At 39.4% G+C, this 15307-nt stretch overlaps 1 protein-coding gene across 6 annotated transcripts in view; it reads right to left on the reverse strand.

Moving 5' to 3' along the window:
• WDFY3 (WD repeat and FYVE domain containing 3) overlaps positions 1-15307 on the reverse strand; it is a 363148-nt gene that overhangs the window by 143667 nt on the left and 204174 nt on the right. For all 6 annotated transcript variants that reach the window (XM_089670537.1, XM_089670536.1, XM_089670541.1 and 3 more), the window contains 4 exons: positions 12169-12400; positions 5147-5247; positions 4480-4698; positions 1183-1364 (listed from right to left, as the gene is read on the reverse strand). In XM_089670537.1, coding sequence (XP_089526663.1) covers positions 1183-1364; positions 4480-4698; positions 5147-5247; positions 12169-12400 — 734 coding nt within the window. The remainder of the gene's footprint in view (positions 1-1182; positions 1365-4479; positions 4699-5146; positions 5248-12168; positions 12401-15307) is intronic.

Below are 15307 nucleotides of genomic sequence, written 5' to 3' on the forward strand. Positions count from 1 at the left end.
ATCAATAGGTCTAAGGAAGAACCGACTGAAATGCTGTCTCCCCATAGCAACCAGAAAGAAGAATTTGAAAAAAATGTTTTCATAGTGTGAACAATGAATCTGATCTGTTTTTATACGGCAACAAAAACTTAGACAATTCTTTCTCTGGGCACTTTGATAAATGAGGCCAATTGTGTATTATATACAGTTAAATATTTCATAAGGATGAAAAAAAGGCTCAGGTCCATTTAATTCAACTTCTAGCAACCACAGATTTTGTGCAGAGGAAGCAAAACAAAACCAACCTGTGGAAATTGGAAGACTATTATCCAGTCCTCTTTGTTTTGAAAATAAAAATGGCTTTTAGAAAATTATTATAACAATTTAGATTATTCATGGCATCTAACTTGCGTGGGGAGGGCTAATCTTCCTCATTTTTGAGCTGAGCTAATGCAGTTCAGCAAGGTGTATAATAAAGAACTTTTCTATTTAAATTCCATTATTATTTTCGCAGTCCTACTGGATGAGGCAAAAGTATTTTACAGCTTAACTATTCCTACTGTGAAGAACACCTTCCTAAACAGATTGTAAAAAAAAAAAAAAAAAGCAACTGATGAGCAGTGCTGCTAAGCTTATGTTTAACCAGTATCCCAGAGTCCTCTGTTTTGCCCAACTGTCATTCCATTTAATCTATAGGGGGTAATGATATTCCCCTGATTTAGGTGAGCAGCCCTTTTCTGTTTTTTTAACATAAAATTTCAACTGTTTAACTCCTCATGATGTCATTTTATCAAGATCCTTCTGTGCTCCAAATCAGGAACGGACCACAATCATATGAATATATTATACACAAAAGATGTAGCCACTCCTAAGACTTCTGCAACCTCGAGCTTCAGCTCACGGGTTCTCACTCCTCCAGGGAAAGTCCACCCAGGGTTCTCCTCTAGCATGTTTCTCCCCCTATCAGGGCTTAATCATAGAACCAAAAATCATTTCCCCAACTGAATTACACTAAAAATGCTGATGCTTATACAGGATGTTCACATTTCACTAATATTTTACATATCATTAAAAAAAGATGAAATAATGACTAGTTGTTTCTTGACAAGTAGGAGTGGAATCAGTAACTATGACCATTTTATCCTGGATCTTGAGGTTTGTTGACATTTAAGAACAACTAGGTAAAAGTGAAATGCCACTTACCTTTACTGTATTGACTAGCTGCCCGTCTAGATATAAAGCTGCAGTGCTATTTTTCAACATGCCTTTACTCATCACTAGAACTAGATGATGCCACTGGCCTTCCATTATCAGCTCACCACAACGGAATCTGGCACAGCATGGCAGGATCTCATAGAAAGAAGATTCTTCACTGAAGTCATCCACTGGAGTGGAAAAAGGTCAATCATATTAATGGAAGCATGAATATGGGTTTGCCCACAAACCTATTCAACATCTATTCTTACAAGAAATAATAAGTCAAAGAGGCATGGTAGTATTTTGACTTGTAGAGAATAAAGTATTGGACATGGCACTAGTCCCAATACCTACAGCAGCAATTCAACAAATACATCTACAGAATACACAGACTGATTTAAAGGATCCCTTCAGTGAACGCAAACATTTAGCAGGGAAATGCATTGAAGAGCCACAATATAACTGCCCATGCCCTTCGTTTGCAACCCCATCACAGGATTACGTTTTTCTTTTTACAGAAAACTCTGCTTGTTTGAGTTGTAAGAGTTCATGTCAGTTCAATGTACTGAAACTAAATCACATGCTGGGGACTCCAGGGGTTCTCCAAAAAATTACCCAGGTCTGCTAAAATGTCATGGTCTTTACAAAGCCAGCTGCTTGGAGAGTCCTGTTCCAAAGGAGTTTGCCTAACGTAAAAATTATTGTGTTGCCCACCTGTGGCCTGTCTATTCATTGTGGATTTTTGGGTGACCAATTTATAACAAACAGCAAAGCCAAGTCACATGAATTTGCGGTTTTTATGAGTGAGGTCTACAGCAGTAAATGATAAAATTATGAAAACAATGCCAGAAAACAAACAGACAGGTAAATGGGCTAAAAAAAAAAAAAAAAAAAAAAAGAAAGATACAAAAAAAGAAAGGGGGGGGGGGGGGGGAGTGACGGCGCCTGTTGCAAAATGGCAGCAATAAGTGGTGAATAATTAGTTCATTACCATTTATTTTATTACCATGTACAGTGAAGGAAATAAGTATTTGATCCCCTGATTTTGGATGTTTGCTTACTCACAAAGAAATGATCAGTCTAAAAATCGATTGGTAGTTGTATTGTAACACAGAGACAGAATAGCAACAAAAAATTCAAAAGAAATGCATGTCTAACAAATTATGCACGGATTTGCATGTTCATGAGGGAAATAAGTATTTGATCCCCTTCACAAAACATGATTTAGTACTTGGTGGCAAATCCCTTGTTGGCAGTCACAGAGGTCAGACGTTTCCTGTAGTTGGCCACCAGGTTTGCACACATCTCAGGAGGGATTTTGGCCCATTCCTCTTGGCAGATCCTCTCCAAGTCATTAAGGTTTGGTGGCTGACGTTTTCAGCTCCCTCCACAGATTTTCAATCGGATTAAGGTCTGGAGACTGGCTAGGCCACTCCAGGACCTAAATGTGCTTCTTCTTGAGCCACACCTTTGTTGCCTTGGCCGTGTGTTTTGGGTCATTGACATGCTGGAACAACCATCCACGACCCATTGTCAATGCTCTGGCTGAGGGAGGAAGGTTCTCACCCAAGATTTGATGTTACATTGCCCCGTCCATTGTCCCTTGGATGCGGTGCAGTTGTCCTGTCCCCTTAGCACAAAAACACCCCCAAAGCAGAATCTTTCCACCACCATGTTTGACAGTTGGGATGGTATTCTTGGGGTCATAGGCAGCATTCCTCCTCCTCCAAACATGGTGAGTTGAGTTGATGCCAAAGAGATCGATTTTGGTCTCATGTGACCACAACACTTTCAACCAGTCCTCCTCTGCATCATTCCTTGTTGGTGCAGTGTTACCAATTGTTTTCTTGGTAACTGTGGTCCCAGCTGCCTAGAGATCATTGACAAGATCCTCATGTGTATTTCTGGGATGATTCCTTATTGTTCTCATAATCATTGACACTAAACCAGGTGAGATCTTGAATGGTGCACCAGACCTAGGGAGACTGACAGTTGTTTTGTGTTTCTTCCATTTGCAAATGCTTGCACCAACTGTTGTCACCTTCTCACCACGCTGCTTGGTGATAGTTTGGTAGCCCAGTCCAGCCTTGTGTAGGTCTACAATCTTGTCCCTGACATCCTTGGACAGCTCTTTGGTCTTTGCCATGGTGGAGAGTTTGGAATCTGATTGTTTGATTGCTCCTGTGGACAGGTGTCTTTTATACAGGTAACAAAATTAGATTAGCAGCACTCCCTTTAAGAGACTGCTTCAAATCTCAGCTTGTTACCTGTATGAAAGACACCAGGTAGTCAGAAATCCTGCTGAATGATAGGTGATCAAATACTTATTTTCCTCATGAACATGCAAATCAGTGCATAATTTGCTAGACATGCATTTCTTTTGAATTTGTTGTTGCTATTCTGTCTCTCAGTGTTGCAATACACCTATCTTTCGATTTTTAGACTGATCAAATCTTTGTGAGTGGGCAAACATTCAAAATCAGCAGGGGATCAAATACTTATTTCCTTCACTGTATTTGTACAAGTTCCCCTTTTAAGTTTGATAGAAAAAGTTATTTTAAAAATCACATTATGACCATCACAACTATACATTTTTGCTAACAGTGACATTTTCTTCTACCACCTTCGATGTTAACTATTCAAGAAATCCACTTTCCCAGCTTTAGATTGGGTGTATAGCCAATTAAATATTTTCTGTGAACCCAAAGTAAAAATAAAATTATAACGGAAATGCAAAAACAAAACGAAAATGTTCCAGGTTCTAAGATGGCCATGAAAGTCCCCGTTCTTTTATCAGTACACTTCGCAACTTGTAATAACACATTCTGTTGATGGTATGATTATTAGTACTAGGATTTCTGACATTCAGTAGGTTACATCCATCTAGGCTACAGTCACAAAACCACTATAGCATACAAAATTTGAGTCCTACTTTTTTTTTTATACTAAGAGCAAATAAATTTTCACCTGTACAAAACTTGTGCAGTTTTGCACAGTTGATAATTTATTTACTCTGTGCTGTGGGAGTCAGACAAATTACATTTATGACATTTTCTAAATAGGCAAAACAGAATAATCCGTCTCTTTTACAAAGTAATCAACATAAAAGGCTTTGATAACAAATTGTAGCTGTACAACAGAAATAACATTACCAGATGACTTTTCTGGTACAACAAAATAGGACAGGTCTGATCCAATATTGGTCTGTTCCCATGTTAGAAAAATATTTTATTTACAGCGCACTAGGGCACATTACAACAATGCTTAATAACCAGACAGCTTTGAGAAGAGCTGGATATTTACCATAGTTCTGAAGAAGTTCCTCCTTGGTAGACACGATGAGGGACTTGTCTTTTGCTGAGAGGACAATGGCTAGACATACGTAGTGATGTTCAGAGGAGTTTGCTCTTCTTACAATAGTAAGAAGTCTGACAGGGTGATTATTTGGTGGAGTGCTAAAATGCTCAATACAAAACCATGTGGAATAAGTTAAACCTGAAGGTGGAGGGAAAAGCCTTTCACCTACAAAAAGAAAATGCACGTTTTATTTACCTTACACAGTTTATGTGACTTTGCAAACTTTGTAGCAAACCTATTTTTTTAAATGTAGCTAACCAATTGCACAGCGTAACAAGCCATTATATATAAACTGTATCGTTCATAACACAGCACATACATGAAAATGAAGACCTTTTCAGAAAGTTATCAAAATTATTTGTAAAATTAAAGTGGACCTAGCATAAGCATTAAAGTAATGGTTGCTGTCAAAAAAAGGTTCTAAACCTATCCTTCTCTACCTAACAAAAATATGTTTCTGTAGCGGTCTCCGACTCCATGAGAAATATTTTTGACATGATACCTTGCTACCTGGTTCTAACCCTTCCTCACTCAATCCAAAATACTACACATTAAAGCAAGATTGCAGCCAAAACTTTCTTTGATTAACAAGTTTTTAGAAAGAGTTTCTTACCTGTTCCAATGCCACTGAGAACAGCTCCATCAATAAGACCTGTGGTAACTGCATTACTAGTTGGTGCATTGTGAGGAGCCAAACTTGGCAAGAAAAGGCACCTATTTTAAAAGAAAAATAAATTGTAAAAATTCCTGAACAGTTAAAACAAGTATTGCTATTTAGCAATATCAAAAGAAAAAATATTTAACAGCTTTTTCCTCACGAGTATTACAAAACAACATACACTGTTCGGCAACTTAATACATACAGTTGTGTCCAAAATTATTCAACCCCCAATGCTGTAAAGGGGTTTAGGGACTATAGTGTACATTTGGAATTGTATTCAGAATCAAATCCTACAAGGACGTTGTAACTACCCAAATGCAACTAAAATGACATCAATTGTTTATGTAATACAGTAGTAAATGGTTCTTATGTGGTTTCTTCATTGCCACAATTATTCAACCCCTTAAAGACTACCACTCTGAAGAACAGAGGTTCATACAGGTGCTTTCCATCAGGTATTGAAAACACCTGTGGATGTCACCGAGCAGCAATCAAGCATAATAAGCACCAATTAGGCAGCTTTAAAATGACTGTGATACTCAGCTCCTTCTAGACATTTACTGGTGTGGTTACAAACATGGTGAAGGCAAGAGAATGGTCCAGGAAGACAAGAGAAGAGGTGATTTCTCTTCACAGGAAGGGCAATGGCTATAAGAAGATTGCAAAGATGTTAAACATACCAAGAGACACCTTAGGAAGCATCATTCGCAAATTCAAGGCAAAGGGCACTGTTGAAACGCTACCTGGTCGTGGCAGAAAGAAGATGCTGACTTCGACTGCTGTGCGCTACCTGAAGCGTAGAGTGGAGAGAAGTCCCCGTGTGACTGCTGAGGAACTGAGAAAAGATTTGTCAGATGTGGGTACAGAAGTTTCAGCCCAGACAATAAGACGCACACTGCGTAATGAAGGCCTCCGTGCCAGAACTCCCAGGCGTACCCCCTTGCTGTCTCCAAAGAATAAGAAGAGTCGACTGCAGTATGCCAAAAGCCATGTGGACAAACCACAAAAGTTGTGGGATAGTGTTCTGTGGACTGATGAAACAAAATTAGAACTGTTTGGGCCCATGGATCAACGCTATGTTTGGAGGAGGAAGAACAAGGCCTATGATGAAAAGAACACCTTGCCTACTGTGAAGCATGGTGGAGGGTCAATCATGCTTTGGGGCTGTTTTGCTTCTGCAGGTACAGGGAAGCTTCAGCGTGTGCAAGGTACCATGAATTCTCTTCAGTACCAGGAGATATTGGATGGAAACGTGATGCAGTCCGTCACACACCTGAGGCTTGGGAGACGTTGGACCTTTCAACAGGACAATGATCCCAAGCATACCTCCAAGTCCACTAGAGCATGGTTGCAGAGGAAAGGCTGGAACATTTTGGAGTGGCCATCGCAGTCACCAGACTTAAATCCGATTGAGAACCTCTGGTGGGACTTAAAGAAAGCAGTTGCAGTGCGCAAGCCTAAGAATGTGACTGAACTGGAGGCCTTTGCCCATGAAGAATGGGCGAAGATACCCGTAGATCGCTGCAAGACACTTGTGTCAAGCTATGCTTCACGTTTAAAAGCTGTTATAACTGTAAAAGGATGCTGTACTAAGTACTAAGATTGAATGTCACTTGGGGGTTGAATAAAACTGATAATGCTGTGAGCACAGAAAAGACATTTGTGGTTATTTCATTATAACTGTTATGTTATATTTGTCTGACCTACAAGTGCCTCTTTAATGTAAATGTAAGCAAGATGACTGAATGATCAAAAGCAATGTCAAACTGGCCAAAACACTCAATTTCAGTGGGGGTTGAATAATTTTGGACACAACTGTAGGTGCTCTCAAACCTAGAGGTAAAATGGCTATGATCCTTTAGAATACATATTCAATAGAAATATACTGGAAAAAAATTAGAAAAAACGAATTTCATATTTAAACGCAGCTGATGCAGAGCTAAAAAAAAAAAAAAAAAAAAAACATGAATAATAATAAAAAATAAAAAAAACAATGTAAAACTACCACCTGCAAAAGAAGCAGATTTATACTCTCGCCTGTCCCACAACCTGTATGTCATTAACACATACAAAATTTCCAGGAGTGTTGAAATGGCAGTGACCAATGACCTCTATATCACTGCTGTATCCAATAGTAAGTGTAATGGAACCAGAACCAGACCACACTTTGGTATTTCCGTTATACTCCAGATTCCCCGTCCGAACACAAATCCACGGACACCACCGCTGATCATGCAGGAAATAAGACAGCACCAGACTCTTCTTAAGACAGGAAATCAACTGCTTTATTTTAACACAAGATATATACACAGGGTGGGGAAATACAACCAGGAACAGGAAACACATCACAGGCCATCCCATCAGGGGGGAAGGGCTGCCAGAAACGCCCCCCACCAAACCAAGACACATAATATAGCAAAGGGATACACCACCTGGCAGTAGACAATAGGGGAACACATGCATCCCATAATAGTTTGCTAGAACAATGGGATTCAGCCACATGGCAGAGAACAATGAACAACCCCCCACCCCACCTATACATGTCTACACAATATCCGGACAGAGCACCCTGCGCTCCTAACAGGCACAGGGTGTCTTTACACATAAAAGGGATTTGGGGAGATGATACAGGGGTCCCCCCACCCCCAAAAGTCACTCCTGTCACAGTAAGGCAGGGGAAGGAACTGATGGGGACCAGGCATACAACACACCTGAAAGTGTGTGAAATGTGATGAGGCTGTTTCTCTGCAAAAGAGTGAAGATCAGAGAACAGGCAGCAGGGCAAATATAAAGTCTTTTTGCAGGTGGTGTTCTGCTACATTTTTTTAAACCATTAATGCTATGTCAACAGTTCTGAATAAATAAAGTGTAACAACTTGCCTTTCTTGGAAAAAATACGCTTTGTGATAGCCTCCAATGCAGGCAACACATCTGAAGACCTAGGGGTAACAATGGACTTTAGGTCCACTGTTACCCTTTGTTACTCTCAAATAAAATATGAGTACCCTAACATGCTTACTTGCCTTTCTTGGAAAAAATGGACTTTCTGGTAGCTTCCAGTGCTGGTAACATGTCTGAAGACCTAAGGGTAACAGTGGACTTTAGGTCCACTGTTACCTTTTGAAACTTTCAAATAAAATTAGTGCCCTAACATGCTCACCCATTTTCTACATTATAAACATCAAACAAGCCATGGCTTACTGCCTCATAAAGAACTTTTCCTCAGAGGAGGACTAGAAATGTCAGAGAAGCAATGCCCGTCGGATCTGAAGAGAGCCCATTTCAGCAAAGTTGTAAATATTTTGACTCAAACGTTTTATTTAAACGTTTTAGTTAGGTTCATTTTGCTATTATGGTGCTATAAAACTTGAAGATTCCAACTGGATGGACTTTTGTCTTTCAGCCAGACTAACTATGAAACTATGTCATACATCCCAGGAGTCTTCAGGAGGGGTTTTCTCAGCCAAGCACACCCTCCTGCCCGCATGGCTAAGCTAAGGGCAGATGGATTCCAGAAAGTAAATACTACAAGAATCATCGCCCCTTGCTCAAAATGGCCACAACCAGAAGATTTCTCAACAAAATAAAGCATAGGAGACATGGATAGATGGGCACGATTGTTCAGAATAATAAAAATGATAAATGGTGTTTTCAGTTTCAGGTGCTCAGAGACAGCATAGTTCCTTCTTAATAGATGCAGTCTTTTCTGCAAAAACAAATACAATATACTTTAATTCAGAGTTTGGGTCCATTCACAATAAATGAATTGGGTAGCTCTGCCCAACGCAGTCCCAGTGCACAGAAAAGGGTGTCAACATTTTTTCTCAGCAAAATAAAGCATGGAGACATGGATGGGTGGGTTTGCTTTGAATATTAAAAATGAATTAAATAGCATTTTTAGTTGGTGGGGCTCAGATACAGTGTAGTTCCAATTTCACCTGTGTTTGCTAAGCTCAAAGGTCTCAGTAAGTGCTTCTTTCAAAGCAGGTGGTGGACAGAATTTTGTAAACACTCCAACTGTTGAAAGATCTTTGAATCATAGTATTTAATCTGCGGGGTGGAGCAGACACAGCCCTTATTGAATACAGAAAGCTGTAATTCAGTTAACTATTATTGTAACACGGAATGTATCATTTAATAAAAAATGTATGCTGAAGTGTAAGCTGCTTATATTTTACCTACCTTGGGTCCTCCTTTCTTTGCATCATCAACATGTCAATGAAATGATTAAATAAAACCTGTTTACATTACATGCTGCACTTAACGATAACCCAGTGACATCACTAGGTCTCTGATTTTCCCTATACAATTCAGGCAAAGCATGCTGGTGACAAAGGCCTGCAGGGTGCTGTATCTAGCTTACTGAAAACATGAAGCTGTGATAACACCGAAATGTGAAGCTGAACCTCCAGGACTGAAAGAACTGAAATCCCAATAGATGAAAATGACAGGCCTAGGATAGTAAGCTGGGGAGGAAAAAGCTAGATGATACTAAACGTTTTGAGGTGGCAAATGAGGCAGACTATCTGAAGTCCTGCAGCTTCTAATACACACTGTGAGAGGCTTACAGTATGCAGTGAAATCGAAGCAATTTCATTTCAAGAGAGGAGCCCTTACAGTTGTGCAAGGCAATAAAGTTGAAAATCAACTTTAAATGTCATTGGAACACATGCTTAAAGTGTCTAGATACCCAAAACTACCCTGTTTTGAGAGAGGTGAAGTGTTACAATATCTGTCAGTTCTTTATGGTTTCCTTTCTAGGAAGTTTCACTTTCTCTTTGTCCCCTTAAGTTTTGTCCATGTGACAGAAAACAAGGGTGAATCCAAAATTTTACAATTTTGACCAGAACAGGAGGTGAGGGATAATTTTCCAATGGGACAACTGTAAAGGGAAAAACTGTCTAAAGGGGATTAACTGCTGCCTTTGGAGATATTTCACTTCCTATTTCATCTCCAAGACAGGAAAGAAGAGAAATTTCCCCAACAGGACTCAAGACAGAACAAATACATCATCAGAAGGTTTAACTATTTGCACTTTTGAATTTGTTTTTTTATAAAAAGATGTGGTTTTTTGCACGGTTTACATATTTTTGCATTTTTGGGTACAGTGGGGCAAAAAAGTATTTAGTCAGCCACCAATTGTGCAAGTTCTCCCACTTAAAAAGATGAGGCCTGTAATTGGCATCATAGGTAGACCTCAACTATGAGAGACAAAATGAGAAACAAAATCCAGACAATCACATTGGCTGATTTGGAAAGAATTTATTTGCAAATTATGGTGGAAAATAAGTATTTGGTCACCTACAAACAAGCAAGATTTCTGGCTCTCACAGACCTGTACCTTCTTCTTTAAGAGGCTCCTCTGTCCTGCACTCATTACCTGTATCAATGGCACCTGTTTGAACTTGTTATCAGTATAAACGACACCTGTCCACAACCTCAAACAGTCACTCCACTATGGTGAAGACCAAAGAGCTGTCAAAGGACACCAGAAACAAAATTGTAGACCTGCACCAGGCTGGAAAGACTGAATCTACAATAGGCAAACAGTTTGGTGTGAACAAATCAACTGTGGGAGCAATAATTAGAAAATGGAAGACATACAAGACCACTGATAATCTTCCTCGATCTGGGGCTCCATGCAAGATCTCACCCCGTGGGGTCAAAATGATCACAAGAACGGTGAGCAAAAATCCCAGGACCACACGGGGGACTTAGTGAATGACCTGCAGAGAGCTGGGACCAACGTAACAAAGGCTACCATCAGTAACACACTACGCTGCCAGGGACTCAGATTCTGCAGTGCCAGACGTGTCCCCCTGCTTAAGCCAGTACAAGTTTGCTAGAGAGCATTTGGATGATCCAGAAGAGGATTGGGAGAATGTCATATGGTCAGATGAAACCAAAATAGAACTGTTTGGTAGAAACACAACTCGTCGTGTTTGGAGGAGAGAGAATGCTGAGTTGCATCCAAAGAACACCATACCTACTGTGAAGCATGGGGGTGGCAACATCATACTTTGGGGCTGTTCCTCCGCAAAGGGACCAGGACGACTGATCCATGTACAGGACAGAATGAATGGGGCCATGTATAGTGAGATTTTGAGTGCAAACCTCCTTCCATGAGTAAGGGCATTGAAGATGTAATGTGGCTGGGTCTTCCAACATGACAATGATCCCAAACATACCACCCGGGTAACGAAGGAGTGGCTTCGTAAGAAGCATTTCAAGGTCCTAGAGTGGCCTAGCCAGTCTCCAGATCTCAACCCCATAGAAAGCCTTTGGAGGGAGTTGAAAGTCCGTGTTGCCCAGGGACAGCCCCAAAATATCACTGCTCTAGAGGAGATTTGCATGGAGGAATGGGCCAACATACCAGCAACAGTGTGTGCCAACCTTGTGAAGACTTACAGGAAACGTTTGACCTCTGTCATTGCCAACAAAGGATATATAACAAAGTATTGAGATGAACTTTTGATATTGACCAAATACTTATTTTCCACCATAATTTGCAAATAAATTCTTTCCAAATCAGCCAATGTGATTGTTTGGATTTTTTTTCTCATTTTGTCTCTCATAGTTGAGGTCAACCTATGATGCCAAATACAGGCCTCTCATCTTTTTCAGTGGGAGAACTTGCACAATTGGTGGCTGACTAAATACTTTTTTGCCCCACTGTATGTGCTAAAACAAAGGCAGAAATACACCACACAGTGCCAAAAAGTGCACTATAATGCATGAAACGATATGTAACACACAGAAAAGGTTTAAACAGCTATATCTGAAATTTGCCCTTATAAGAGATAGCAGGTTACTACGTAAGATTACCACTGAGTGCTAGACACTGCAATGTATGCCAAGTCTACCATACTATATCATACTCTGTTCTACATCTATATCCAAAGCCCTTGCTCAGAGGCAGTCATCATAACTTTTTATCATTCAAACAGTTACTGTTGTTGAAAAATAAAATTTACCCAAAGCCTTCTAGAGAAGTGTCAAATTCCACAAAGGCAGGAGTGACTGATGATCCGTGAAGTCTAATGTCATGCGGTGTTGTCATAGAAACCAGGCACTTTACTCTTGTCAGGGGCACTGTGCTTCCTTCTGCTGATTTTACCAAGCTCCGGCTTATCCGGTAGTGTTTATCTTCTCCCACGCAAAACACGCTGTCAGAGCCCAGACCCTCTGTTGACATGATCATGCTACCTGAGTGACATCCAAAATAAAAATGTTTTGTTAAAGTTAAATGCAGAGCATTTAAAGCCATATTTGAAAGTATATACAATGTATTCCTATCAAAAAAATATAAAAGAAATGAAAAAATATTTTCATACTTATTGTAAAAGAAGAATACAGGAAATAAAATCAAGTTTTAGTTTCCTCTTTCATTCCAGCCTGACGTAGAGATTGCATGTTCAAAATGATAATAATAGAAAATGTAATAGTTTGGGAGGGAGTGGTGATAAAACATTGATGCCTTTCAAATAAAACCTTGAAGTTAAAAGAAAAAAGAAAAAAAACATTTGGATTTTGGACTTAAAAAATGGCTTCTGGGTTGTGTAGAAATGGAGACTACAGGAGGGCTTATAAAAATATCTCAATGTTTAACTTTCTCCTTCCTCTCAGCCCTGAACGTCCTTGCCCTTCCCCTAGCCTAGAACATACAAAGGGCCCAAATGCAAAATCTGCCTTTTTGTAAGCCTGCAAGGAGGCTTCTCCAACTGAGTGCATCTGCTATGGTGTGCGCTCCTGGACTGCACTGACCATTGATCTAAGGTAAGTAAAAGGGGTTTACTAAGCATGGGAAGGGAACTCAGTAGGAATCTTACTTGAAAGTAAAAGTTAGCATTTGGACCTCCTTTAGATCTATGCATGTGCGTTTTTTGCAATAGTAACAAAGAGCACTCTGTCCAGTACCATTCATTAAAAATGGCACTCATGCCCAAGTACAGAAGGTGTCAATAGATTCGCACTGCAATGCACTTTAACTTGTATGCAGTAGAGTATCGCAATGTAACAAAATGGTGTGAAGGGAACCTTAATGTTTTGATCCGCACTGCTGTTCATGTGATGTGTGGCCTATAAGGGCTTAGGAGGGGGCTTCCAAAAATGGCAGAAGTATGTGCTTTACAGTTGTTTTAGGAAGCTTTCAGCTTTTTTTTTTTTAAATCTAGGCTTCTAAATATGTTTGCGTTCTTAGCAAACATGTTTTGGAGTAGTTCAGAGCTTAATAAGGTGAATGCTTTTATTCTCAAAAACAATGGTAATGCAGTACACTGAAACACACATACATAATTGCCTTTTATTGATTTTAACTTAACAGGTTCCCGCCCGGCCTATAGCCAAATGACAGCCTGCAAAACCCCTCGTCCCTCCGGGTGGACGCCATATGGCGTCCATTTGGGCATGCACAGTTTGCATGCCCACAGAGCCACGCAGCGGCGATATCTGTCACCGGCCGTGTACCTTGGACACGGCCGATAACAGATCTGAGTACTGGCCCCGTTGCCGGTACCATGTGACCTGCTGTGACCAATCACAGCAGGTCACATGACAGTTGAATACAGTGGATGGCTTCATTCATGCCATCCATTGTATACTAGTGTGTCTAACTGTGAATGGTCACAGCGATCACATGCACAAGCTGGGCCAATCACAGCCCAGGTGTGCCATGTGATTAGCCATGGCCAAATCACAGCTAAGCACAAAAAAAAAAACCCTGAATGAATCCATGTCATTCAGGTAAATGCTTGCTTACAGCAAAGTAATTCTTTGCTATAAGTAAATTGTGTAAAAAAAAAATAAAAAATACTGATCACTTCCCCAAAGTAGTACAATGTTATTATGGTAACAGCATGCTACTTTGGTCATAGTGAAATATGAAAAAAAAAAATCTTAAAAAAAAATTAAAAAAAAATAAAAACAATTATATTTTTTTTTTTCATACTGTCACCAGTCAGTGTTCCTGATCACCGCCATGCCAGTTATATGATGATGCTGTACTGCACTGGTGACAGTATGTAAAAAAAAAAAATAGTGAAAATAATTTTTTTAATTTTTTCTTTTTCCGAAAAATGACAAAAAAACACAACTTCAAAAAACTCACCATGCCTCTTATGAAGTACGTCAGACTGTCTACTTTGCAAAAAGGGGTCATTTGGGGATATCTGTACTATTCTGACATTTTTGGACCTCAAGAAATTAGATTGGCTGTCAGTACTTCAGGATTGATCAATATTCAGATCTATACCATAGTTTGTGAACTCTATAACTTTCCTACAAACGAAAAAATACATCCTAATTTGGGTTATTTTCACCAAAGACATGTAGCAGAATACATCTTGGCTTAAATTTATGAAGAACAATTATTTATTTGCAAACTTTTATAACAGAAACATAGAAAAACATGTTTTTTTTTCAAACTTATTGGTCTTTTTTTGTTAATTTAGCAAAAAATAAAAACCCCAGTGGTGATTATATACCACCAAAAGAAAGCTCTAGTTGTGTGAAGAAAATTATAAAATTTTAGTTTGGGTACAATGTTGTATGACCGCGTCATTGTCATTCAAAATGGCCTGGGCAGGAAGGGGGTAACAGTGCCCTGTACTGAAGCGGTTAAAGAGTAAAAAACTTACAATCAGCATTTTCTAAATATTTCTCACCCCAACCCCTTCCTACTGTGCTGATCTAGCCCACTCTCCCCTCTAAGGTAAATGCTCACAGAGTTCTGGCACCGGAGCTCTGCCACAATATTTATCTGTGTTTCTTCTACTTCCTATGGCCTGCATGTGTGCAGTAGAACCACATAATTAGTGTTGCGCTACTCTGTGAGAATAATTGGATTATTGTGTCACCATAAAACATCTCCTGATTATGAACATAAGCATAATTACATGACAATATGCAATACTTAATAAAGTCCAACATGATCAATAGTGAAACAGTCGCTGTCAAATGTTTTATGGTGACACATTAATCTAAATATTCTCACAGTATAGCGCAAAACTAATTAATTCTTAATTGTTTTATTTGGTGTGGGAGCACTAGAAGTGTTTTGCAGCAACTCACAATCTATAGATTATTATTTTATTTATTTATACTTATTGGTAGCGT

This window comes from Staurois parvus, unplaced genomic scaffold (genome assembly GCF_062004578.1).
Source record: "Staurois parvus isolate SC_StPar_1 unplaced genomic scaffold, SC_StPar_1.0 ptg000091l, whole genome shotgun sequence".
Taxonomy (NCBI): Eukaryota; Metazoa; Chordata; class Amphibia; order Anura; family Ranidae; genus Staurois; species Staurois parvus.